This window comes from Gymnoscopelus braueri, assembly GCF_963280865.1.
Source record: "Gymnoscopelus braueri genome assembly, chromosome: 1".
NCBI lineage: Eukaryota > Metazoa > Chordata > Actinopteri > Myctophiformes > Myctophidae > Gymnoscopelus > Gymnoscopelus braueri.
This window is the reverse complement of record NC_137603.1, coordinates 2,686,456-2,705,641: the sequence shown is the minus strand read 5'-3', so window position 1 is coordinate 2,705,641 and position 19,186 is coordinate 2,686,456. Positions and strand designations below refer to the sequence as shown.

Genomic DNA, 19,186 nt, shown 5'->3' with positions numbered 1-19,186 from the left:
TATCCCTGTCTTTTGTTATTAAACCCTTTGATCTAACCTATTCTGCATCTGTCTCTCCTGCACTTGGGTCCTACATTCTGCCCTGAATCAGACCTTGACAAACGGAGAACCTTTTCTACAAAGAATTCCAAAGATCATAAACGATCAATCCCAAATTTGTATCATGTCTCGAGGGACCACTAAACAACGCATAGCCAAAAGCAATTGAACTTAGACCCATATAGGGGGGTGCCAAAAATGCAACAAATATCATGGTTTGAAGCAGAAACAAATTAGGCACAGTACACACAGTGGCATCTCGAGTAATAAGCCTCAAATCTCAGAAGGCAGAGATGTTTCATTTTTTTTAATAAAAAATATTATATTCATAATATTTTTGTATTTATATTATTCTAAAGATATGGGGCTATTCAAGATAAAATGTGTGTGTGTGTGTGTGTGTGTGTGTGTGTGTGTGTGTGTGTGTGTGTGTGTGTGTGTGTGTGTGTGTGTGTGTGTGTGTGTGTGTGTGTGTGTGTGTGTGTGTGTGTGTGTAAAACACTGTAAACCTAGTGAGACAATGGACTGGTCTTAACACACACAACACGTGACATTATATTTCACAGTAAACGTGTACGAAGGAGCTGCTAGAGGAGATGAAAGAGGAACAATGTTGCACGCTGCCTTACTCTCCACAATGTCTTTGGCTGAGCCCCATCTCTCAGGAACCTAGAATCATGTGACAATGAGCAGTAAACAGCTTTTTGATATTCCATATTGTTTGCCTGTAATTGGCTTCTCTTGTGAGAGGGGCCTACTGTATTTCCTACAACCAATACAATATGAACGCACCATCCAATCAAACCCACATTGGAATTGTATGTTGAGGGGTCCTCCTCTATGGAGAACGACTCCAAAAGTGTTCCTTTGGGCATTTCTGCCCATAGGAGGCGCCACAAATGCAGAAAAGTTGCATGGTTTGTCATAGAAAAATTATTTATCCCACAGCTTGACTCATTGCACTCAGTGAAGAGCTAGTATAGTATGTAAGACCATTAATTCAGCTGAAGTGCAGTTAGAAGTGAACTTGTGCTGGAAAATCCACAATGAGTAGTGGGAAGCATGGGTATGGGAGGGAGGGGCCAAAGTGTGTGGGGATCTCAGGGAAGATAGAAGATAAAGTTTGAATGTGGAAAAGATGTAACACTACATCCCATAATTCAGTTAAACTGAATGACTCTCCCTTTACCTTTCGGTGTAACCTGACACTCCCAGACTATGGCATTCTCAGGTCCCAGTAATTGCAAGGAGACTTCTTCTGCATTGACGTCCAACTTCACCTGAAATTGTGGATGGTAATTTGGTCCATAGTTTATATGATATCTGATAGCCTGAAAACAGAGATAACCATTATTTAGATAACTCTTGAACTATTGTATTGAATTACTTTAGTAGTGCTAGCAATAATACAAATAATAATAACATTAATAATAATAATACTAGCAGTAGTAGTGGAAATGACAGGACCGTTTTACTGACTCATATTGTTTTAACACATGATAAACTGATAGTAGTTTTAATGTGTGATACCTCTGGCTGTACTTCACATGAAGTAGGTCTACACTGCAGACGGTAGACTTGGTATGGGATGAGGATACAGATGTCGTTGGTCTTGATGTATTCATCTTTGACACGCTCTCTAAGCACCTACAATGAAACCAACACAAATTGACCAGATGGTTCAATCATAACGTCTGGTACGTCCAGATTGTTCAGGCTTCTTTACCAGTTAACATCAATACCAGGGTATAGTATTTTGACATTGCTCTTTTGTCCTCACTACTATGAACTTGAATTGGTTTCAAATGTGCCCGCAACTACAGACTAGCCTCTGATTGTATTTTCTAAATCAGAATCCATTTCACTGTTAAATACATTAAGTCTAAAGAGCTTCAAAGTTTGAGATGTATCTACTTAACAGATAACTCATTTTACCTGTTCGATAGGCACATCAAACGGCAGCAAAAATACTGCCAGTTTCCGTGTCCGACGTCCCGGAGTTCGAAGCAACAGTATAACTCGAGCCTTAGGTGGTGCTACCAAGTAGTCCTTAATCCTCCACAGGAGCCCATAGAGAGAGAGGTGGGTCACATTTACAACCACATGAGTCTCTGTCATTTTCAGTGGTTTTAGAATGTCTAACCCCTCATCTGAGATGTGGGCCACAGACAGGTCATCATCTGTGAAAGGTTTTTGAAACGTAAGAGATTCCATTAATTTCATGGTAAAGAACACCTAAAAAGGAATTGATTGATGATTCTCTATTTAAAAACATGCCTAAACAAACTTAGTTCAACAGAAAGGCATATCCATGATTATGAGTCTGTTGTATCATACTTTGATCAAATGCCATACTAATATATTGGATTACAACATAATTGTCTGTTATACTTTATCACTTTGAACAAGACACAGAAAATGATTGGACAATGAGAAGAGCAGTTCCTCACCGGATATGGTGTCACAGCGTGGCAGTTGAAGCTGGCAAACAGTCTTCTGAGGACACTTGATGTCAAACAGAGGACCTGCAGAAGTCCCTCCTGTTGACTGGAGCCATGTTTCCTCCCACTGAACAGCCCTGTAGACAACTTCTCCTTCCCCTGTAGTTCTAAACCCCAACCCTGTCACACTGCACTGGAACAGCCCCGCCCCGGGGAACTGGAACCTGTGACACAAATCAAACATTGTAATTGATAGCATCTGTTGACTTCATTAGGTGTCATGTTGCATTAAGTTCACTTACAATGTCAGTGGTTGATTCATTGGTTGAATAGAAACAACATGTTAGTTGAAACAGGAAGACTCAGCTGTGGTGAATGATCAGCTGATGGCTTTAAAGACACAGCTTCTACATCTATAGAGGAAGATGTTTAGGATGACTTACCTGTATTCATTGGCTGACTGTTCTGTGAGCACGCTGGGGATAAAACTGGTCTGAAAGACAGAAAGCAGTGAGGAAACAATAAGTAACTGTCCTGATGTTCAATCTGTGTGATTATTAAGTAGTAGTATTACTCACAATGTCCATGTTTGAATGATCCACCTCATCAAAGGAGTCTAGAATGACACACACACACACACACACACACACACACAAAATTAAGTGTGGGCAATAAATCCCATCATTTGCATTTACCATTGTACGTAGGTTTAGGTCTCTGATGGGTTATTTACTTCAATTTACTTCAGTTATTTATTTGGTCGGGACTGTAGGAGCCAGTTCTTTATATTCAATATTATTTATTTATTGGCCTTGTATTGTGGTGTGTATGGCTGCAGTGTGCTCAGTCCCCAGCAGGTCTCCCTTATAAGGACATGTGCGTCATGCTAGGAGCGTGACAGACTGAAAAGCACACAGTCTTTGGACCTTGTTGGCGTGCGGGAGATTTAATTTAAATCTATTATTTTATTCTACAACCAGTTTTAGTTTTCTTTTCATGTTTGCATCTCTGCAAGAAAGAAAATAAACATCTTTAATTTGAAACTTAACCAAACCTGGAGTGGACATTCTATTTCTTCAACAAACAAGCGTCTATTATTTCAGTCTGTCCAAAGAGTGACTCACACAAATGGAAAAGGTTGATTTTTAACAAAAGGATATGTGGTCACACAGTGACACAGTGACAATGTGGACAGTGCACATTGATGAACACGAGACAGGTGTAATACATGAGCAAGTTTAAATATGCTGGATTTGGCGAAGGCTACTTTCCATCCGTAGTCCCCCCCGCCAAAAAAAAACAAGAAACAATACAGACATTACAATATAACAACAAAACATAAGTTAACAACATTTTGTCCAAAGGTGGTCCGCCTACGGTGGACCTCGCAGTCCCCTCTGGAGTCCCTCTTCCTACAAATATAATATTTTAGGGGAGGGGGAGCCAGTCCATCTAGACATTTATAGATAAAACAGGCACTTTTGAAAATTCTAAAATTCACGTGATGTTTTTTTTTCCAGAATGTTACCGTGATGGCATGAGTTGGGTTTCTTATCAAACACCTTAATGGCTCCGGCACCGGGTTTGGTGGTTGTGGCACCAGCAAATGACCAGTTTTGAAACACTTTGAAACATCGATATGCTACTCAAAAGGAGACACAATTTTGCTGGCTGGAAAGCTTCATGAAATCTATAATATTAACTCCTAAACAAGCAGAATGTTACGAAAGAAAGGTGCCTTTGCATTTTCTATATGAAGGCATAATTTGTGTTTTAACATGTTTCACTCATGAGCTAATTGGCCATGAAAATCTGTGAATATACTTTTTTCTTGTAAGTAATTTTATTAAGCATTATTAAGCATTTATTGTAGGCTATTTAGAGTAGCAAGTTATTTTTACCCCTTTTTTCCCAGTTGAGACTAATGACATCCAGTTGTCCAGGGGACATAAAAACAATATGTATTTGGGACAAAAATGTCCCCTTGGAGCACTTTGGTTCAACACTGTTGTTTTAAATGTGCTCTATAAATAAAGTGGATTGGATTGGATGTAGTCGGGACAACAGATTATTTTTGAGCGCCATTTTCACCGTTCAAACATTGCCCGAACTTGCAGTACGGGACCACTGCATGAGACCCACAAAAATATAATCATGTTTACATAATGCTTTTAAAATGACCACAAGTAATTACCCAGATCATCCTCCTCAGGTAGACCTTGCTAGAGCTATTAAAAGAGGATAAACAAAGCAAAACTGATATCTGCATCCAATGCCAGCCAAAACTAGCTGATCTACAAGCTCTGGTGGAGATTGTTTACAAAGCTTGGCGACTCCTTTCTATAGACTGACAATTTGCATCTCCGTTCTCCATTTGTCTGCTCATCATAACATTGCTCTGCGCTCCATAGAGTACTAGTAGACGTGATGGATATTATGATTAGATTGTTGATTAGATTGAAGAGAAGATAATAATGTTAAACGGTAGGCTACACAGGCCTACTGGGATATTTCTATATTGTTGAACTAAGCTCAGACACAAACTTTTGAAAGGGAAATTGTTATTAAATCAATAATTTTAATATTTCTCTCACACACCTTTATATCTTACTCTATATCTATTATCTATTATATATTTTATATCAGGTACTATGTGTAAATATGTAGATATATATATTTTTTTTTATTTGACTTTCCCCCTTGCCCCGCCCCCCCTCTTCTTCCCTTTCTTTTTTTTCCTATGGAAATAGCAATACAATGGGAACTATGCACAAAAACGAATTTCACCCACTTTTTTACTTCTGTAAACCTGTGATGTGACAATAAAGCTGATTCTGATTCTGTGTGTGTTTATGTGCGTGCGCTACAGATATATATGGATTTAGCCAATTCTCAAGGGGGACTGCCCATACGTCCGACATCCCATTACTCCGACTACGTGGCTTCCGCGTGCATGCGGTTAGGGTTAGGGTTAGGTATAGGCTTAGTAACCGTCGGACTAATGAGAACACATTCTATATGTCTCTGTGCTTTGGTAGTCACATTGTGTGAAAGAAGACAAGTGTCGTTAGCCTGGTAAACCCTCCCTCCGGAAATCTCATTTCCATTTGATTCCAGGAGTGAGTCTGGCATGATGGCTTGTATGGGCGTTTATAGCGCATTACCAAAAAAACGAGCCTATCAGCGTCGTCGCGCATCGTTCTGTGATTGACAGCAAAAGTTGGCCAATCAGATGGCGAGTTCGAGTGAGCCCGAATGGACCCGAGTGCAGCCTAAGTGCAGCCGACCAAACACGAACGGCAGCCATTGTTTCTGTGGGCAGTTTCTACTTTTTATTTTCGGGTTTAAACGCTCTCAAACTTATTTTTTGAGGCACGGAATTTACTTATAAGATATCGTTTGGATAGAATTTAGTTGTTTAACTTCATATATGTGGTCAATTAATCATGACAGAGCCTATTTTTTTTTTTTTATTCAGAGAACCGGCAGGGGCGGGCAGTGACATGCATGTATCCGAATAAGGCAACCTATTTTGGGCATGGCCATCTCAAAAGTCCCGTTGCGTCACATTAGTCTCTGGAGGTGGTAAAAATGCACTGCAATTGCCTGAAGGGGAACAATGTTCATTGGCTGAAGGGGTTGTCAGTCAACGGTATTACTCCCGCCCAACTCCAGCCCACAGCCAATATTGCAGAATGGGCGATCATGCCAGACTCACTCCTGGAATCAAATGGAAATGAGATTTCCGGAGGGAGGGTTTACCAGGCTAAAGTGTTGTTACATCTTGCCCAAAACACATGCGTGTACGGTGAATATTTTGGCCGTGAGGACAATTTGTTTGGTAGATTTCTGGGGGAGACCTCAGCCATGCCCGCCCTCTGCTTAACGAGATGACACACTCTAGATTTGAAAGTTGGCTTATAACGCCCAAACTTTTAACTGCAATTTTTGAAAAACTGTATGAAAGCGTTTGAATACCGTTTGAACCACCAAAAAGTCCAAAGTCTTGTCAGCTGTTTAAAGTTTAAATCAGGTTTCTACGAAAGAGTATGCCAGAGTAACGAGGCTGCAAAGGTGAGGTGGATTTGAAGATTAGATCCACTTGGACCCTATTTTGCGTGTCTTAAGTACCAGGTCTTATGACTTAACTCAAGACTTGGAGGCGTGGCCAATGCTGTTGGCTGTTTTGAGTGGCCAAGCATTGGCCACGCCTCCAGGTAAAAAGATTTTACACTAAATACCATAATTCAGTTGAATAACTCTGCCTTTACCTTTCAGTGTAATGTCTCTCTGCCAGATGATGTCATCGTCTGGTCCCAGCAATGTCAATGAGACCTCTTTTGCATTGACGCCCAACATCACCTCAAATGATGGATGGTAATGTGGTCCATAGTTACGATCAAATGTGCTAACCTGAAAACAGAGATAACTATTAGTTATATAAATATTGAACTATTGTATTGGAATACTGTAGTACTGCTAGCAATAATAATAATAATAAGGGTAATAATAATAATAATAATAATAATAATAATAATAATAATAATAATAATAATAATAATAATAATAATAATAGTAGTACTTCAGCAGTAGTGGAAATGACAGGACCATTTTACTTGTTTTAACAAAACTCAAGTTTTAATGTGTGATACCTGTGGTTGTACTGCATGTGAAGTAGGTCTACATTGCAGTCTGTAGCATTGGTTTTGGGTGAGAGAACAGTAGGACACGGTGTTGATTAGTCCATCCTCTGCATACTGTGCCGTCAACTACAATGACACCAACAACAACATGACCAGACGGTTCAATCATAATGTCTGGTACGTGTACATATTTTTCAGGCACCGTCCACAGGCTTCTTTCCTGGTATTTGTTACCATCAATATCAGCATATTTTGACATTGCTCTTTTGTCCCTACTACTATAAACTTGAATTGTTTTGTCAGAAATTGACAACCAATTCAATGTTCCTGCACCTACAGACTAGCCTCTGGTTGTATTTTCTAAATCAGAATCCATTTCACTGTGATATATACATTAAGTCTAATATATTAAACCTCTGAGCTAGCTACCTAGAACACTAACGTTGAATACTATAACACCATCACTAACGTTGGGTATATTTGACCAAATATAATATATTCCATAAAAAACACTTCTCATCAAAATATATTAAAGTACAACAATACATGGCAAATTGAGGTACTCTTCTTTAAAGAGGTGGTGCCATGGTTTTGCACTGTTTTTCATGTGTCTATGAGGTTGGTAACTTCATTAAGCCCCCTGGTGGTGTTTTATGTCTTCTCTGACTATTTTGAGTTTATTCCTGGAGGCTGAAACCTTGAGGGTCAAACGTGCCAATAGAAAAACAGCACTTTAATGACACAGTAAAAATATACCCTCCCCCTCAATATCATAACACAACATGTGTGGGCATAGACAAAGAAAGGTAGACGCCTCCTTCGGCTCTGAGGCATTCATAGACATATAAAGGTAGACGCCTCCTCTGGCTCTGAAGTGTCTGTATGGCGGACGCGCTTCCGGGGGGGGGCAGCTGGAAATTTCCGTGTGCGTCACAGAAGGGGGCGTTCAGTAGGCCAATCAGAGGCCGGTGGAGGCGGGACAACTAGATTCTGACAAGTCCTGGAAAAGACGCGCTGTGGTTGGCCAGTAGTCAACAGCTGTGATTGGCCAGTGCCCGTTCCCCCCGGAAATATGGCGGCCACCATACCAAACAGGTCGCTCCAACGAACTGCAGAGGCCAATGAGGTATCTAGGTTTCTATATCTATGGAGGCATTGGTATCTCGGACGCCATTTTAGTGTAGGCAAGCTTCCGTGAAGCTTCCGCGTGTGTCACATAAGGGGGCGTTCGGTAGGCCAATCAGAGCCAGGTGGGGGCGGGTCTTTTTGTAACACAGCTCTTAACCCTTTAAAAGGCAGCAGCTGCGCAGCATCCAGTTAGTTGGAAGGAACTTGGCAACCTCCACACTCTGGATTTGTGCAATAATAAATCGTCTTTTACTGCAGTTTAAACAGGTTCCTAGAGAAATGGTCTTTCAAAGTTGATAGCTCTGTTCTGACCTGGGGCCTGTTCCTGAAAAGGTGAATTAAAAAAGCCTGGCCTTAAGCCAAATCCAGGCTTGACAAAGTCGGGTCCGAAAAGCCTCGTTTATTCCGTTCCTCAGACGCCAAGACAGGCTGAAAAGGAGAAACTTTGTCGAGCTAGGCTATGTCAAGCCAGGCTGTGTCCAGCCAGGATAATGAAGCCAGGCTGAATGGGCGGCGATTCGCCTGCGACGTATTTCTATAAAAGACCATGAACTCGAGCGCAGATTCCTTGAACTTGACCAATCATGGCAGCGGGGAACAAAACTCGAGCAGCGTTTTTCTCTGTGGCCGAACAGCAGCAGCTCATGCAAGCATATGAGGAAGTGAAACATGTTATCAACAGAAAAGGAAACGCGACCGCAATAAATAGATCCAGGGAGAAAGCGTGGCAAAGTATTGCAAGCACACACAGAGTGTGTGTGTGTGTGTGTGTGTGTGTGTGTGTGTGTGTGTGTGTGTGTGTGTGTGTGTGTGTGTGTGTGTGTGTGTGTGTGTGTGTGCAACGGACGGGCAACAGGACGGACGGACGGGACGGGACGGGACGGGACGGGACGGGACGGGACGGGACGGGACGGGACGGGACGGGACGGGACGGGGACGGGGGTGTTGTACTGCAACGGGGGCTGCAACGGGACGCACGGGACGGACGGGACGGGACGGGGGGGCGGGGGGTGGTTGACCGCGACGGGATGAACGGGGGACGGGACGAGACACGCAATAACCCCACACTTGCAAGACCACTTTGGTAGAGATTTGGGTTGTGTAGTTACCTTGCCATCATGATGTAACTCCAAAGGTGGACAAAAAATACAACATAATTTCTCCATTGACTAGAAATTGATAATTTAAAATATGCTCCTTATTGACTTAAAAAGAGGCTCCTTTAAACCTGTAACTAATCATTTATATATATATTTAAATATATTTATTTATATATATATATATATATATATATATATATATATATATATATATATGTATATGTATGTGTTAGACATTGTTTATAATATTTTTTAAAAAATGTAATATATTATCAAACATCTAACAACAATATGAACTATAGTGTTAACAGAGTGACAATGACTTATCACATGAGTCATTGTGAAACAATTATGATTCATGGTCATACACTATTTCAGTAATATAATTAAATTGATTATATCTTATTGTATTTATTTCATTTTATTTGAATGCAAGGTCATTAAAATGAGTCCATATTCAAACACATGTGTTGAATTAACTGTGGAAAAACTTGAAGAACAAGGCACTGGATTAAGTAAGCTTGGCTGTTAGCCTGCTCCTGACCAGGCTAACTTCACAGCTAAATTGCCATGGTAACTAAGCTAGGCTTGCTTCAATTCTCTTTTGAGGAATCGGATAAGGCTAAACTTAGCCAGGGTGAACTGGCTAAACTAATCTTCAAGATAATTCACCTTTTGAGGAACCGACTCAGCTCTAATCCTGGCTAAATTAAGCCAGGATAGGTGGTAAAGCCAGGCTTTAGCTCTAATTCACCTTTTGAGGAACAGGCCCCTGAATAGCTAAGGGACTACACCATGAATTTTAACTTTTCCTTCTTTTTTGTGTGTTTTTGGTCTCCCCTACCTCTCTTCTATCCCAAAAAATACCCCAGTTTGAACACTCAGGCTTTCACAGCATATCTGGGGTTTTCTGTAAATTGGTCTCAAAACAGACCAAACTGATTTTCACCCAGACGTGACGTCACATCTGGTCAAATCCCTCACGTTTTGTCAGTTCCAAAAAAAACAGGACAATGTGGTATTGCAGGTGAAAGTGCTTTATAAGCCATAGAGAAATTAGTTGGAATGAGTATATCTGAGGCTTGATTTAGGCTCAAACCTTTTGAAAAACGTTTGAGGGACATAAACAATATGAGATATTTTTTTTTTTTTTCATGGTGTAGATCCTTTAAGGATGTTGGATAAAGGCAATTCTGCAATGTGGCCAGCATATTTCATGTAGTCTGTCAGTGAATGGAGACAAAAATATTTTGTGACTATTACTGTTACTTGAAAGTATTTTGGTATGAAAATATGTAATTTAGATGTAACCAAATATAAGCCTACTGGATCCATAACTCCATGTCTCACATTTGTGACAAACTTAACCGCTTGAAAATAGGTTGAAAATTCAGGGAGTTGTGATGATTTTAATTGTGGAGAGACCGTCTGCTTCAATGGACGTAAATGCATTAGAACAGTGGTTTTCAACCTTTTTCATATCAAGGTCCATTATTTATTCGGCATTTGAGCCACGGAACACCGTTTGATAAGCTTTAGCCTATCACACCCAAAACTTAGAATATGTTGTTATCGTTCGATAAGATGCTGTCAAAATAACAATTCTTTACGTTCTCTAATTGTGTACCTGTATAGTAAGTAATGCAGATGTTTAACAATTTGACTCTTGACAGTGTGAAATGTTATACTCAAGATTTAAAGATCTATAAGGGTCCATTTGGTTATCAACTCTCCATCATTTAGCTGGGGACCACCTGGAACCCCCTCAAGGACCACTGGTGGTCCCCAGACGACTGGTTGAGAACCATTGCACTGACAAGTCCCGGAAAAGACGCACTGTGATTGGCCATGTCAACATGATTTGTGTGCATGGGGATCTCATCTTAAACAAGCTCAGTGCTTAACTCTTTGACTGCGGACGACGCGATAACGCGTCAAGTGCTACTTTGTCCAGTTGGCCGTCGACGCGCTCGACGCGCTGGACGCACGTTCATTGTTTAATCTCTGATTGCGCTATGCTGCTTAATATTCAATGTTATTCTCGAGTTCCACTTACTTCACGGACATCTGCATCCGGTTCCATGACCTGGATTCCGTTTCCGGTTTTTGATTCTTTTCCCCAGTCATTTTCGTCCAAAATAGGTAAATAAACGGGTTTTCACACGGTATAACGGACAAACGGAACGGTTCTCTTCTATAATCTATGGTCTGGGTGACGATCAGTCATCGCCGTCGTATATCACAACGTAATTTTCGCCGATCAAAACAATGGGGGGGACGTCACATCCGTTTTCATGTTTTTCCTTGTCTAATCTATGAAGAAGGGTGAGAGAGACCCAACGACATGATCAGGCTGTCATGTGCTGCGCTCTAGTGGCGGATTTGTGCTGGGTCTTTACATTATGTGTCCTTAAATTATTTTCATGAGAAAAATGCAAAATATAAAAATAAAAAAACACGAAAATTGCTGGCACTGGGGGAGTACTTTATGAAAATACTCTGGCAGTCAAAGAGTTAATGAGTCTTCCAGTTTACTAGACCTTGTATTGTGAATTTGTACTTCCATGTACTGTTGTTCTCATGTCTTACTAAATAAAGTACATCAATCAATCAAAAAGTAGTCAACGCGCGGTGAGTGCTGTGATTGGCCAGTAGTCACTTTGAGTGTCAGTTTGCCTACACTAAAATGGCGGCCGCAATACCAGTTGCTTTGCTACAACGAACTGCAGAGGCCAATGAGGTATCTAGGTTTCTATATCTATGGGTGTGGGCATGAGGAGGAGGAGGGACTAGGACAGGTGGGTGGTGCTAAGGTGGTGGAGGAGGTGCTAAGGTGAGAACCAGGTATACTTAATGAACTGGAGGCGTGTCCACATAAAAACATAATTCTAACACTTTCTGTACACTTTTTTGAAAAAAATCTTCCGCCTAGTATAACCATAATACCTGATGATTATGTTTTAGGGGGGGGGGGGGGGGGATCACTGAAAATCACAGCACCCCGTCTTTAATGTTTCAATATAAAACATCACAAAAAATTTAAAACATTGGAATTGTTAACAAATAATTCCAAAATAAATAAGAAATGGAACTGGAAACTTCTTCTTTGCTCCACCCATTCCTGGGACATGTGAGCCTTGTCCAGTGGAGGCACAGTCTCCCTATATAACTGACAACTGTGGGAGAGCCCACCCGATTTTTTAAAACTCTGTATCACTAACGTTGTGTGAAAATCACCCAATCACCCAAAAAACAGGGATGGGGGCAGGGAAACAAGCCTACCTTCGATGATGTCACTGAGCAGCCTGAAGGTACCCAACAAGGACCCACCCACCTCAAGGCCGATCTACACCAGACTTTTCAAAGCGAGCGTATGCGTGGCGCGTACTGCACGTTTGTTTAGATTCAAATCATATCAATGATACCGGCTACACCTGGCAAGCGGATACGTGAGTCCCACATATGCACTCTTTAAAATAGGACTGGATCTAAAAGTGTGTGTGTGCGTATATGCGCGTGTGTGCGAAAATTCTCTGGTGTAGATCGGCCGTCAGACATCAGCAACACAATGAAAATCACATAACATTAATTGTGTGGATGAAAATCACCCGCCGTTAGTGTTCTAGTTGGTTAACAGAGAACGTATTTTACCTCTTCGATAGGCACACTGCCTGGTAGCAAAAATACATTCAGTATCTGTCTCTGACGTCCCGGTGGTCGAAGGAGCAGCAGAACTTGACCACGAGTTGGAGCTACACCTAAGTGCTCCTTAATCTTCCTCAGGAGCCCAAACAGAGACATGCCTATAACAAACTTAATTCAGCAGAAAGGCATATCCATGATTATGAGTCTGTTGTAAGAGACTTTGATCAAATACAAAAATATTGGATTTCAACATCCTGTTTGTTATACTTTATCACTTTGAACAAGAAACTTGAAACTGATTGGACAATGACAAGAGCAGTTCCTCACCAGGTGTGATGTCACAGTGTGGAAGGTGTAGCTGGCAGATAAACTTTTGAGGACACTGGATGTCAAACAGAGGACCTGCAGGAGTCCCTCCTGTTGACTGGAGCCATGTTTCCTCCCACTGAACAGCACTGTAGAGGACTTCTCCTCCCCCTGTAGTTTTAAACTCCAACCCTGTCACACTGCACTGGAACAGCCCCGCCCCAGGGAACTTGAACCTGTGACACAAATCAAACATTTTAATTGATAGCATCTGTTGACTTCATTAGGTGTCATGTTACATTAAGTTCACTTACAATGCCAGTGGTTGGTTGAATAGAAACAACATGTTAGTGGAAACAGGAAGACTCAGCTGTGGTGAATGATCAGCTGATGGCTTTACAGACACAGCTTCTACATCTACAGAGGAAGATGTTTAGGATGACTGACCTGTATTCATTGGCTGACTGTTCTGTGAGGACGCTGGGGAAAAAACTGGTCTGAAAGACATGAATAGTGAGGAAACAATCAGTAACTGTTCCGATGTTCAATCTGTGTGATTATTCTGTAGAAAAGCTGGTTATACTGCATGTTTTTGTCCATGTTTGAATGATCACCCTCATCAGAGGAGAGTTTAGTCTAGAAACACGCACGCACGCGCGCACACACACACACACACACACACACACACACACACACACACACACACACACACACACACACACACACACACACACACACACACACACACACACACACACACACACACACATATGTATGTTCACATAAACAGAAGTACAAGAATGCCTTGTACAAATAACATAAACACTGCAAGTACAGTCAGATAATGGGAAAACAGCCAGTTACAAAGTGCATATGAGGCAGAACATTGTTACATACAATAATGTTGGCATACTTGTCAGACACAGCAGACAACAATCATAGGTAACGGAATCAACGCCTCCTCCAAATTGAGCGGCTTCCTATAATAGCTGATATTGAGCAGTACCTTGCTAACACACACACACACACACACACACACACACACACACACACACACACACACACACACACACACACACACACACACACACACACACACACACACACACACACACACTCTTATTTGGAGCAGGGCTCCAGACTGTGAAAAAAAAATTGCACGTTTAAATTGAATATGAAAACATTGGTGTGAGTGAATGATGATTATTAGGTTGCTTTGATGCACGGGTACTGCGTTATCAGTGAAAAGTCCAGGACATTGTTGTGTTATCCTTGTAGCCTTAATGTCTGACTGTACCATGTGCTGTTCACATTTTTGACTAATAAAGTATTCAATCACATATTCAAGTGTGCGTGTACGTAGCGGCACATAGGCTATAATAATGCTCGTTATAACAATAACGAAAATTCTGTTCTTTAACGTGGTTGTTGTCATGTTCTCAGACTGGATTTAACGCATTCATTAGTTCTATTGTTTTTGTACCATAGCGGCGTAATGCTGCATGCATGTGTGACCTGTAGGTGTTATTGGTGTCATCTGGTTATTTTGAACCATCCTATTAAAAACAAACTACAACTTTTGCTGGATAGAAAGCATCATGCAAGCTATAATATTAACTCCTAACCAAGCATAATGTTGAGAAGCCTTTGAATTTTCTATGTAAAGGCATCGTTTGTGTTTTAACAATGTTTCACTCATGAGCTAATTGGCCACAGAAATGTTAATCTGTGAATATGAATGTCCAACTTTACTTACTTTTTAATGGGTTGTTTTCTTCTTCTTTTTTTAGGCTATTTAGAGTACCACTTATTTTCCCCCAGTTAAGTCCCAATTTAGTCATTTCTGTGTAGCCACTGCTGTTGTATCCTACTTGTGGCAAGAGACCACTGCACAAGACCCACAACAAATATGAGAATGTTTACATAATGCTTAATAATATTACCGCAGGTAATTACCCAGATGATCCTCAGGTAGAACTTTCTAGCTAGAGCTATTTGAAGAGAATACAATATGGAGAACATACATACAGTCAAACTGGTAACTGCATCCAATGTTAGTCGAAACTAGCTGATCTACAAGCTCTGGAGATTACTTACAAAGCTTGGTGACTCCTTTCTATAGACCATATTCACACGGCGGCCATGTTTCTATGAAGTCAATGAAAGTAGCCACCCCGGGTGGCGGCACTTTCAATGTTAAAAATCCAATATGGCCGCCGTGTGAATATGGTCTATGGACTTACAATTCTGTTCTCCATATGTCTGCTTACCAAAACATTGCTTTGCGGTCCATAGTTGACATTAGTGATATTAGAGAGAAGATAATAATGTTTACTGTCGCATCAGTAGGCAACCTTTTCCTTTTGGGAGGAAGAGACAGAACAAGCAAGGAAGTGTGTGTGTGTGTGGGTGTGGGTGTGGGTGTGTGTGTGTGTGTGTGTGTGTGTGTGTGTGTGTGTGTGTGTGTGTGTGTGTGTGTGTGTGTGTGTGTGTGTGTGTGTGTGTGTGTGTGTGTCAGTGTTGGGACTAACGCGTTACGCAACTACTTTTTGCGGTAACTAATAACGTAAATAGTTACCTTTTCCCATTCCCACTGAGCATTTTTCGGGCTATTAGACGTCTAAAATACGTCTAAGGGCTAGGCTAAAACGGGGTTATAATTGGTCTAACAGTGAAAGTTTTTTAGCGGTCTAGGCTTAGCCTAGACGTTGATTAGCTGTTTTTTAAGCGTCTATTTATAGACGTCTATATTATAGCCGTTGAAATAACGTCTATAATATAGACGTCTACAGTATATACAGACACTTAAAAAACAGCTAATCAACGTCTAGGCCAGGGGTCTTCAACAGGGGGTCCGGGACCCCTAGAGCAGAGGTCTTCAACAGGGGGTCCGCGGAGGTACTGCAGGGGGTCCGCAAAATTGTTGTTTGATAAATAAAAAAAAACTTTAAAAAAACGTTTTGAAAAATCTTTTTTTCAAAAATTACAATATGTCTTTAAACATAACATGACATATTTTAATAGCTTAGTATTGAATGCACAATAACATGGTATGTTTATATTGTGTAGAGAAAGAAAATGTCTTTTGCACACCTACTGGGACAACCTGTGGGTAGGAGCAGGCTCCAGGCAACCATTTGTTCATGTTTATGTATAAAACAGAATTGAATACATAAATATACGATATATGTGGTGGCCTACCCCCTATCCTACGAGGTAGGGGGTCCCTGCTCCATCACCCCATCAGTTTGGGGTTCCCTGGCCTGAAAAGGTTGAAGACCCCTGCCCTAGAGGGTCCTCAGAGTTACTACAGGGGGTCCGCCAAATCTTTGTGTGATAGGATTTTTTATTTTACCTTAACCACTTGAACCCTAGCATCCCTTTTCTGAGGAGAACTTTAGCCAAAAATAGCAGATCTACAAGCTCACAACGCCTCCCGCTGCGAGGCGTTGTGAGCTTGTAGATCTGATATTTTTGGCAGAGAGGCTATAGGTGTAGAGGGGAAAAGAGCAGACCACATGAACAAAAAATGTTGAATCTGAAACACAATGTTATACGATATATAGAGGGGGTCCCTGCTTCATCTCTGTCTCAGCTAGGGGGTCCTTGGCCTGAAAACGTTGAAGACCCTCTGGGCTAAGCCTAGACCGCTAAAAAACTTTCACTGTTACACCAATTATAACCCGGTTTTAGACGGAGGTCTAAAACCTGTAAGGTACAGAGATGTCACGAGCCAACGCTGAAAGTTGAGCTCCACCGGTGGGCCATGTTCTGGAACCTCTGGCCCCACACGAACAATGACTTTTGCACACTGAGTGTTGTTTACTTCTATTATTGCCGAGTCCTATTTTGTTTGAAGAGAGATTGAATTATTTTGCTAATTCTTGTTCAGCATTTCAAAAGTTAATATTTTCCTTAAGAAAGGAGGATGTGATATATGGTACTCTGTGTTCGATTAAAAGTACTGCACTAACATGTTCTATGATCGACTGCTCATGTCTGTTCATTCACACCCCCCATGTGCTCATTAAACTGAAGCTGCTGCTACAAACTACTCGCAAGTGTGTTGTCCAGTTATTATTATAAAGAACCCATTCAAAACTATAACAATTATTATTTTATTTTTTTTCTTAACAATACAGATTCACCTGCCATGTTATGAAACGGATCAGCCACAATGCGTACTGTGACCATGTGACCACAGAGATATGTATGAAACTAACATTTACACTAATTTGTTACAATCCATACATTAGTTAAATGTGTTTACAGGAGTTCACTGTGGGTGTTTTTATTACCTTTGCCCTATGAGTGTAATCTAACCCCTGGCTCTAGGCTCAGGGACTAGACAGGCCTGTTACACAGTTATTTGTGTTTGTGCATAAACACGATGAGAATAAGACGTGGGCAGAGGACGACTTTAGAGGCTTCAAACTTACTGTTATGGGACTATTTTCTACAGCTATTCATTATATTGTCATAAGTGATCAGTTCTGCAACAAAAATACCTTCATCTACAAAGCTACTGTAGATGGTCACTAAATGAGGAAAAAGAGGTGGAGATTCTACTAGAGGTTGGATCTGTACTTTCAGTGTGTTTCCTGTAAATGGTTTGTTACAAGTAGAGAGAGAGAGAGAGAGAGAGGGGGGAGAGAGAGAGTGCGCGCAAAAGAGAGAGAGAGAGAGAGAGAGAGAGAAAGAGAGAGAGAGGAGAGAGAGAGAGAGAGAGAGAGAGAGAGAGAGAGAGAGAGAGAGAAAGAGAGAGAGCAAGAGAGAGAGAGAGAGCAAGAGAGAGAGAGAGTGCGCGCAAAAGAGAGAGAGTGCGTGCAAGAGAGAGAGCGAGAGAGAGAGAGAGAGAGAGAAAGAGAGATAGAGAGAGAGAGAGACTGGTGACAGTGTGTGTGGCTTGCAACAAAAAAAAGAAGAGAGGGAGAAAGTGAAACAGAGAAATGTTTCTGTTTTAATATAAAAGAGTGAATAATCTCATACTAGTATACATCATGCAGTCATACAGTTATATCATAAACATTAGTATTATTTCCTGGTACAATTCTTACCTGGTTCAGCTCAACATCAAGTTCAAGAGTCTGTAGTCTGATAGTTGTTCAATGTCTTGTTGTTGTTGTTGTTGTTGTTGTTGTTGTTGTTGTTGTTGTTGTTTTGTTAAAGCTTAGATGTCAAAGTAAAGTCCTTGTTTGAAGTTAATAACTGGTAAATAAAGTGTTTCTATCTGTGAAAAACACTGAGGTGTGTCTTCCTGATTTAAACAACACTTGAGCTGAGCGGGGAGAGGGATAGAGAGAGAGAGACAGAGACAGAGAGAGAGAGAGAGAGAGAGAGAGAGAGAGAGAGAGAGAGAGAGAGAGAGAGAGAGAGAGAGAGAGAGAGAGAGAGAGAGAGAGGCAGCCAATCACCTCACAGTCAACTGAATGACACACTTCAGCCCGCCCCCAAAAATCATCAAAAAGATATTGAGGTCAAAACATATTCCGGGGGGAAAACAGTTTAAATTGTCTAAATAACTCAATATTTCTCACACATAGTTCACTGGCTTTTTATTTTTTATTTTTTTATACAGTTTTCAGCTATTACTTTTTAACATGTATAATTAATAACACACACACACACACACACACACACACACACACACGCACACGCACACGCACGCAAACAGGATGGAAGCCATGCTGTTATTACGTCACATGGTTTGGTTTGGACCCTTTACAGATCTGTAACTCAGAGAGTGTACACATGGAACCAAATGGACCCTTACAGGTTCATTTGGTTCCATTTGGTTGCATCTTCGCAATCAGCTGCAGCTGTTGAGGCCAGACACAAACATGTTGAAGCAGTCCGCAAACATACGGACGGACGGACGGACAGA

The 19,186-nt window shown here is 41.1% G+C and overlaps 1 protein-coding gene across 1 annotated transcript; it reads right to left on the bottom strand.

The window, feature by feature from the left end:
* Nucleotides 1-700: 700 nt before the first annotated feature.
* On the bottom strand, nt 701-18,489 carry LOC308082117 (caspase recruitment domain-containing protein 8-like; the record flags this gene model as incomplete). The annotated part of the gene is made up of 13 exons (XM_080423749.1): nt 18,360-18,489; nt 13,750-13,799; nt 13,324-13,538; nt 13,003-13,164; nt 7,133-7,249; nt 6,752-6,893; nt 3,059-3,096; nt 2,924-2,973; nt 2,490-2,704; nt 1,975-2,219; nt 1,570-1,686; nt 1,229-1,370; nt 701-708 (listed from the first exon to the last, which is right to left on the bottom strand). The coding sequence occupies exons 4-13, from the start codon at nt 13,150-13,152 to the stop codon at nt 701-703; spliced, it is 1,224 nt and encodes a 407-aa protein (XP_080279875.1). The 5' UTR covers nt 13,153-13,164; nt 13,324-13,538; nt 13,750-13,799; nt 18,360-18,489.
* Nucleotides 18,490-19,186: the final 697 nt, after the last annotated feature.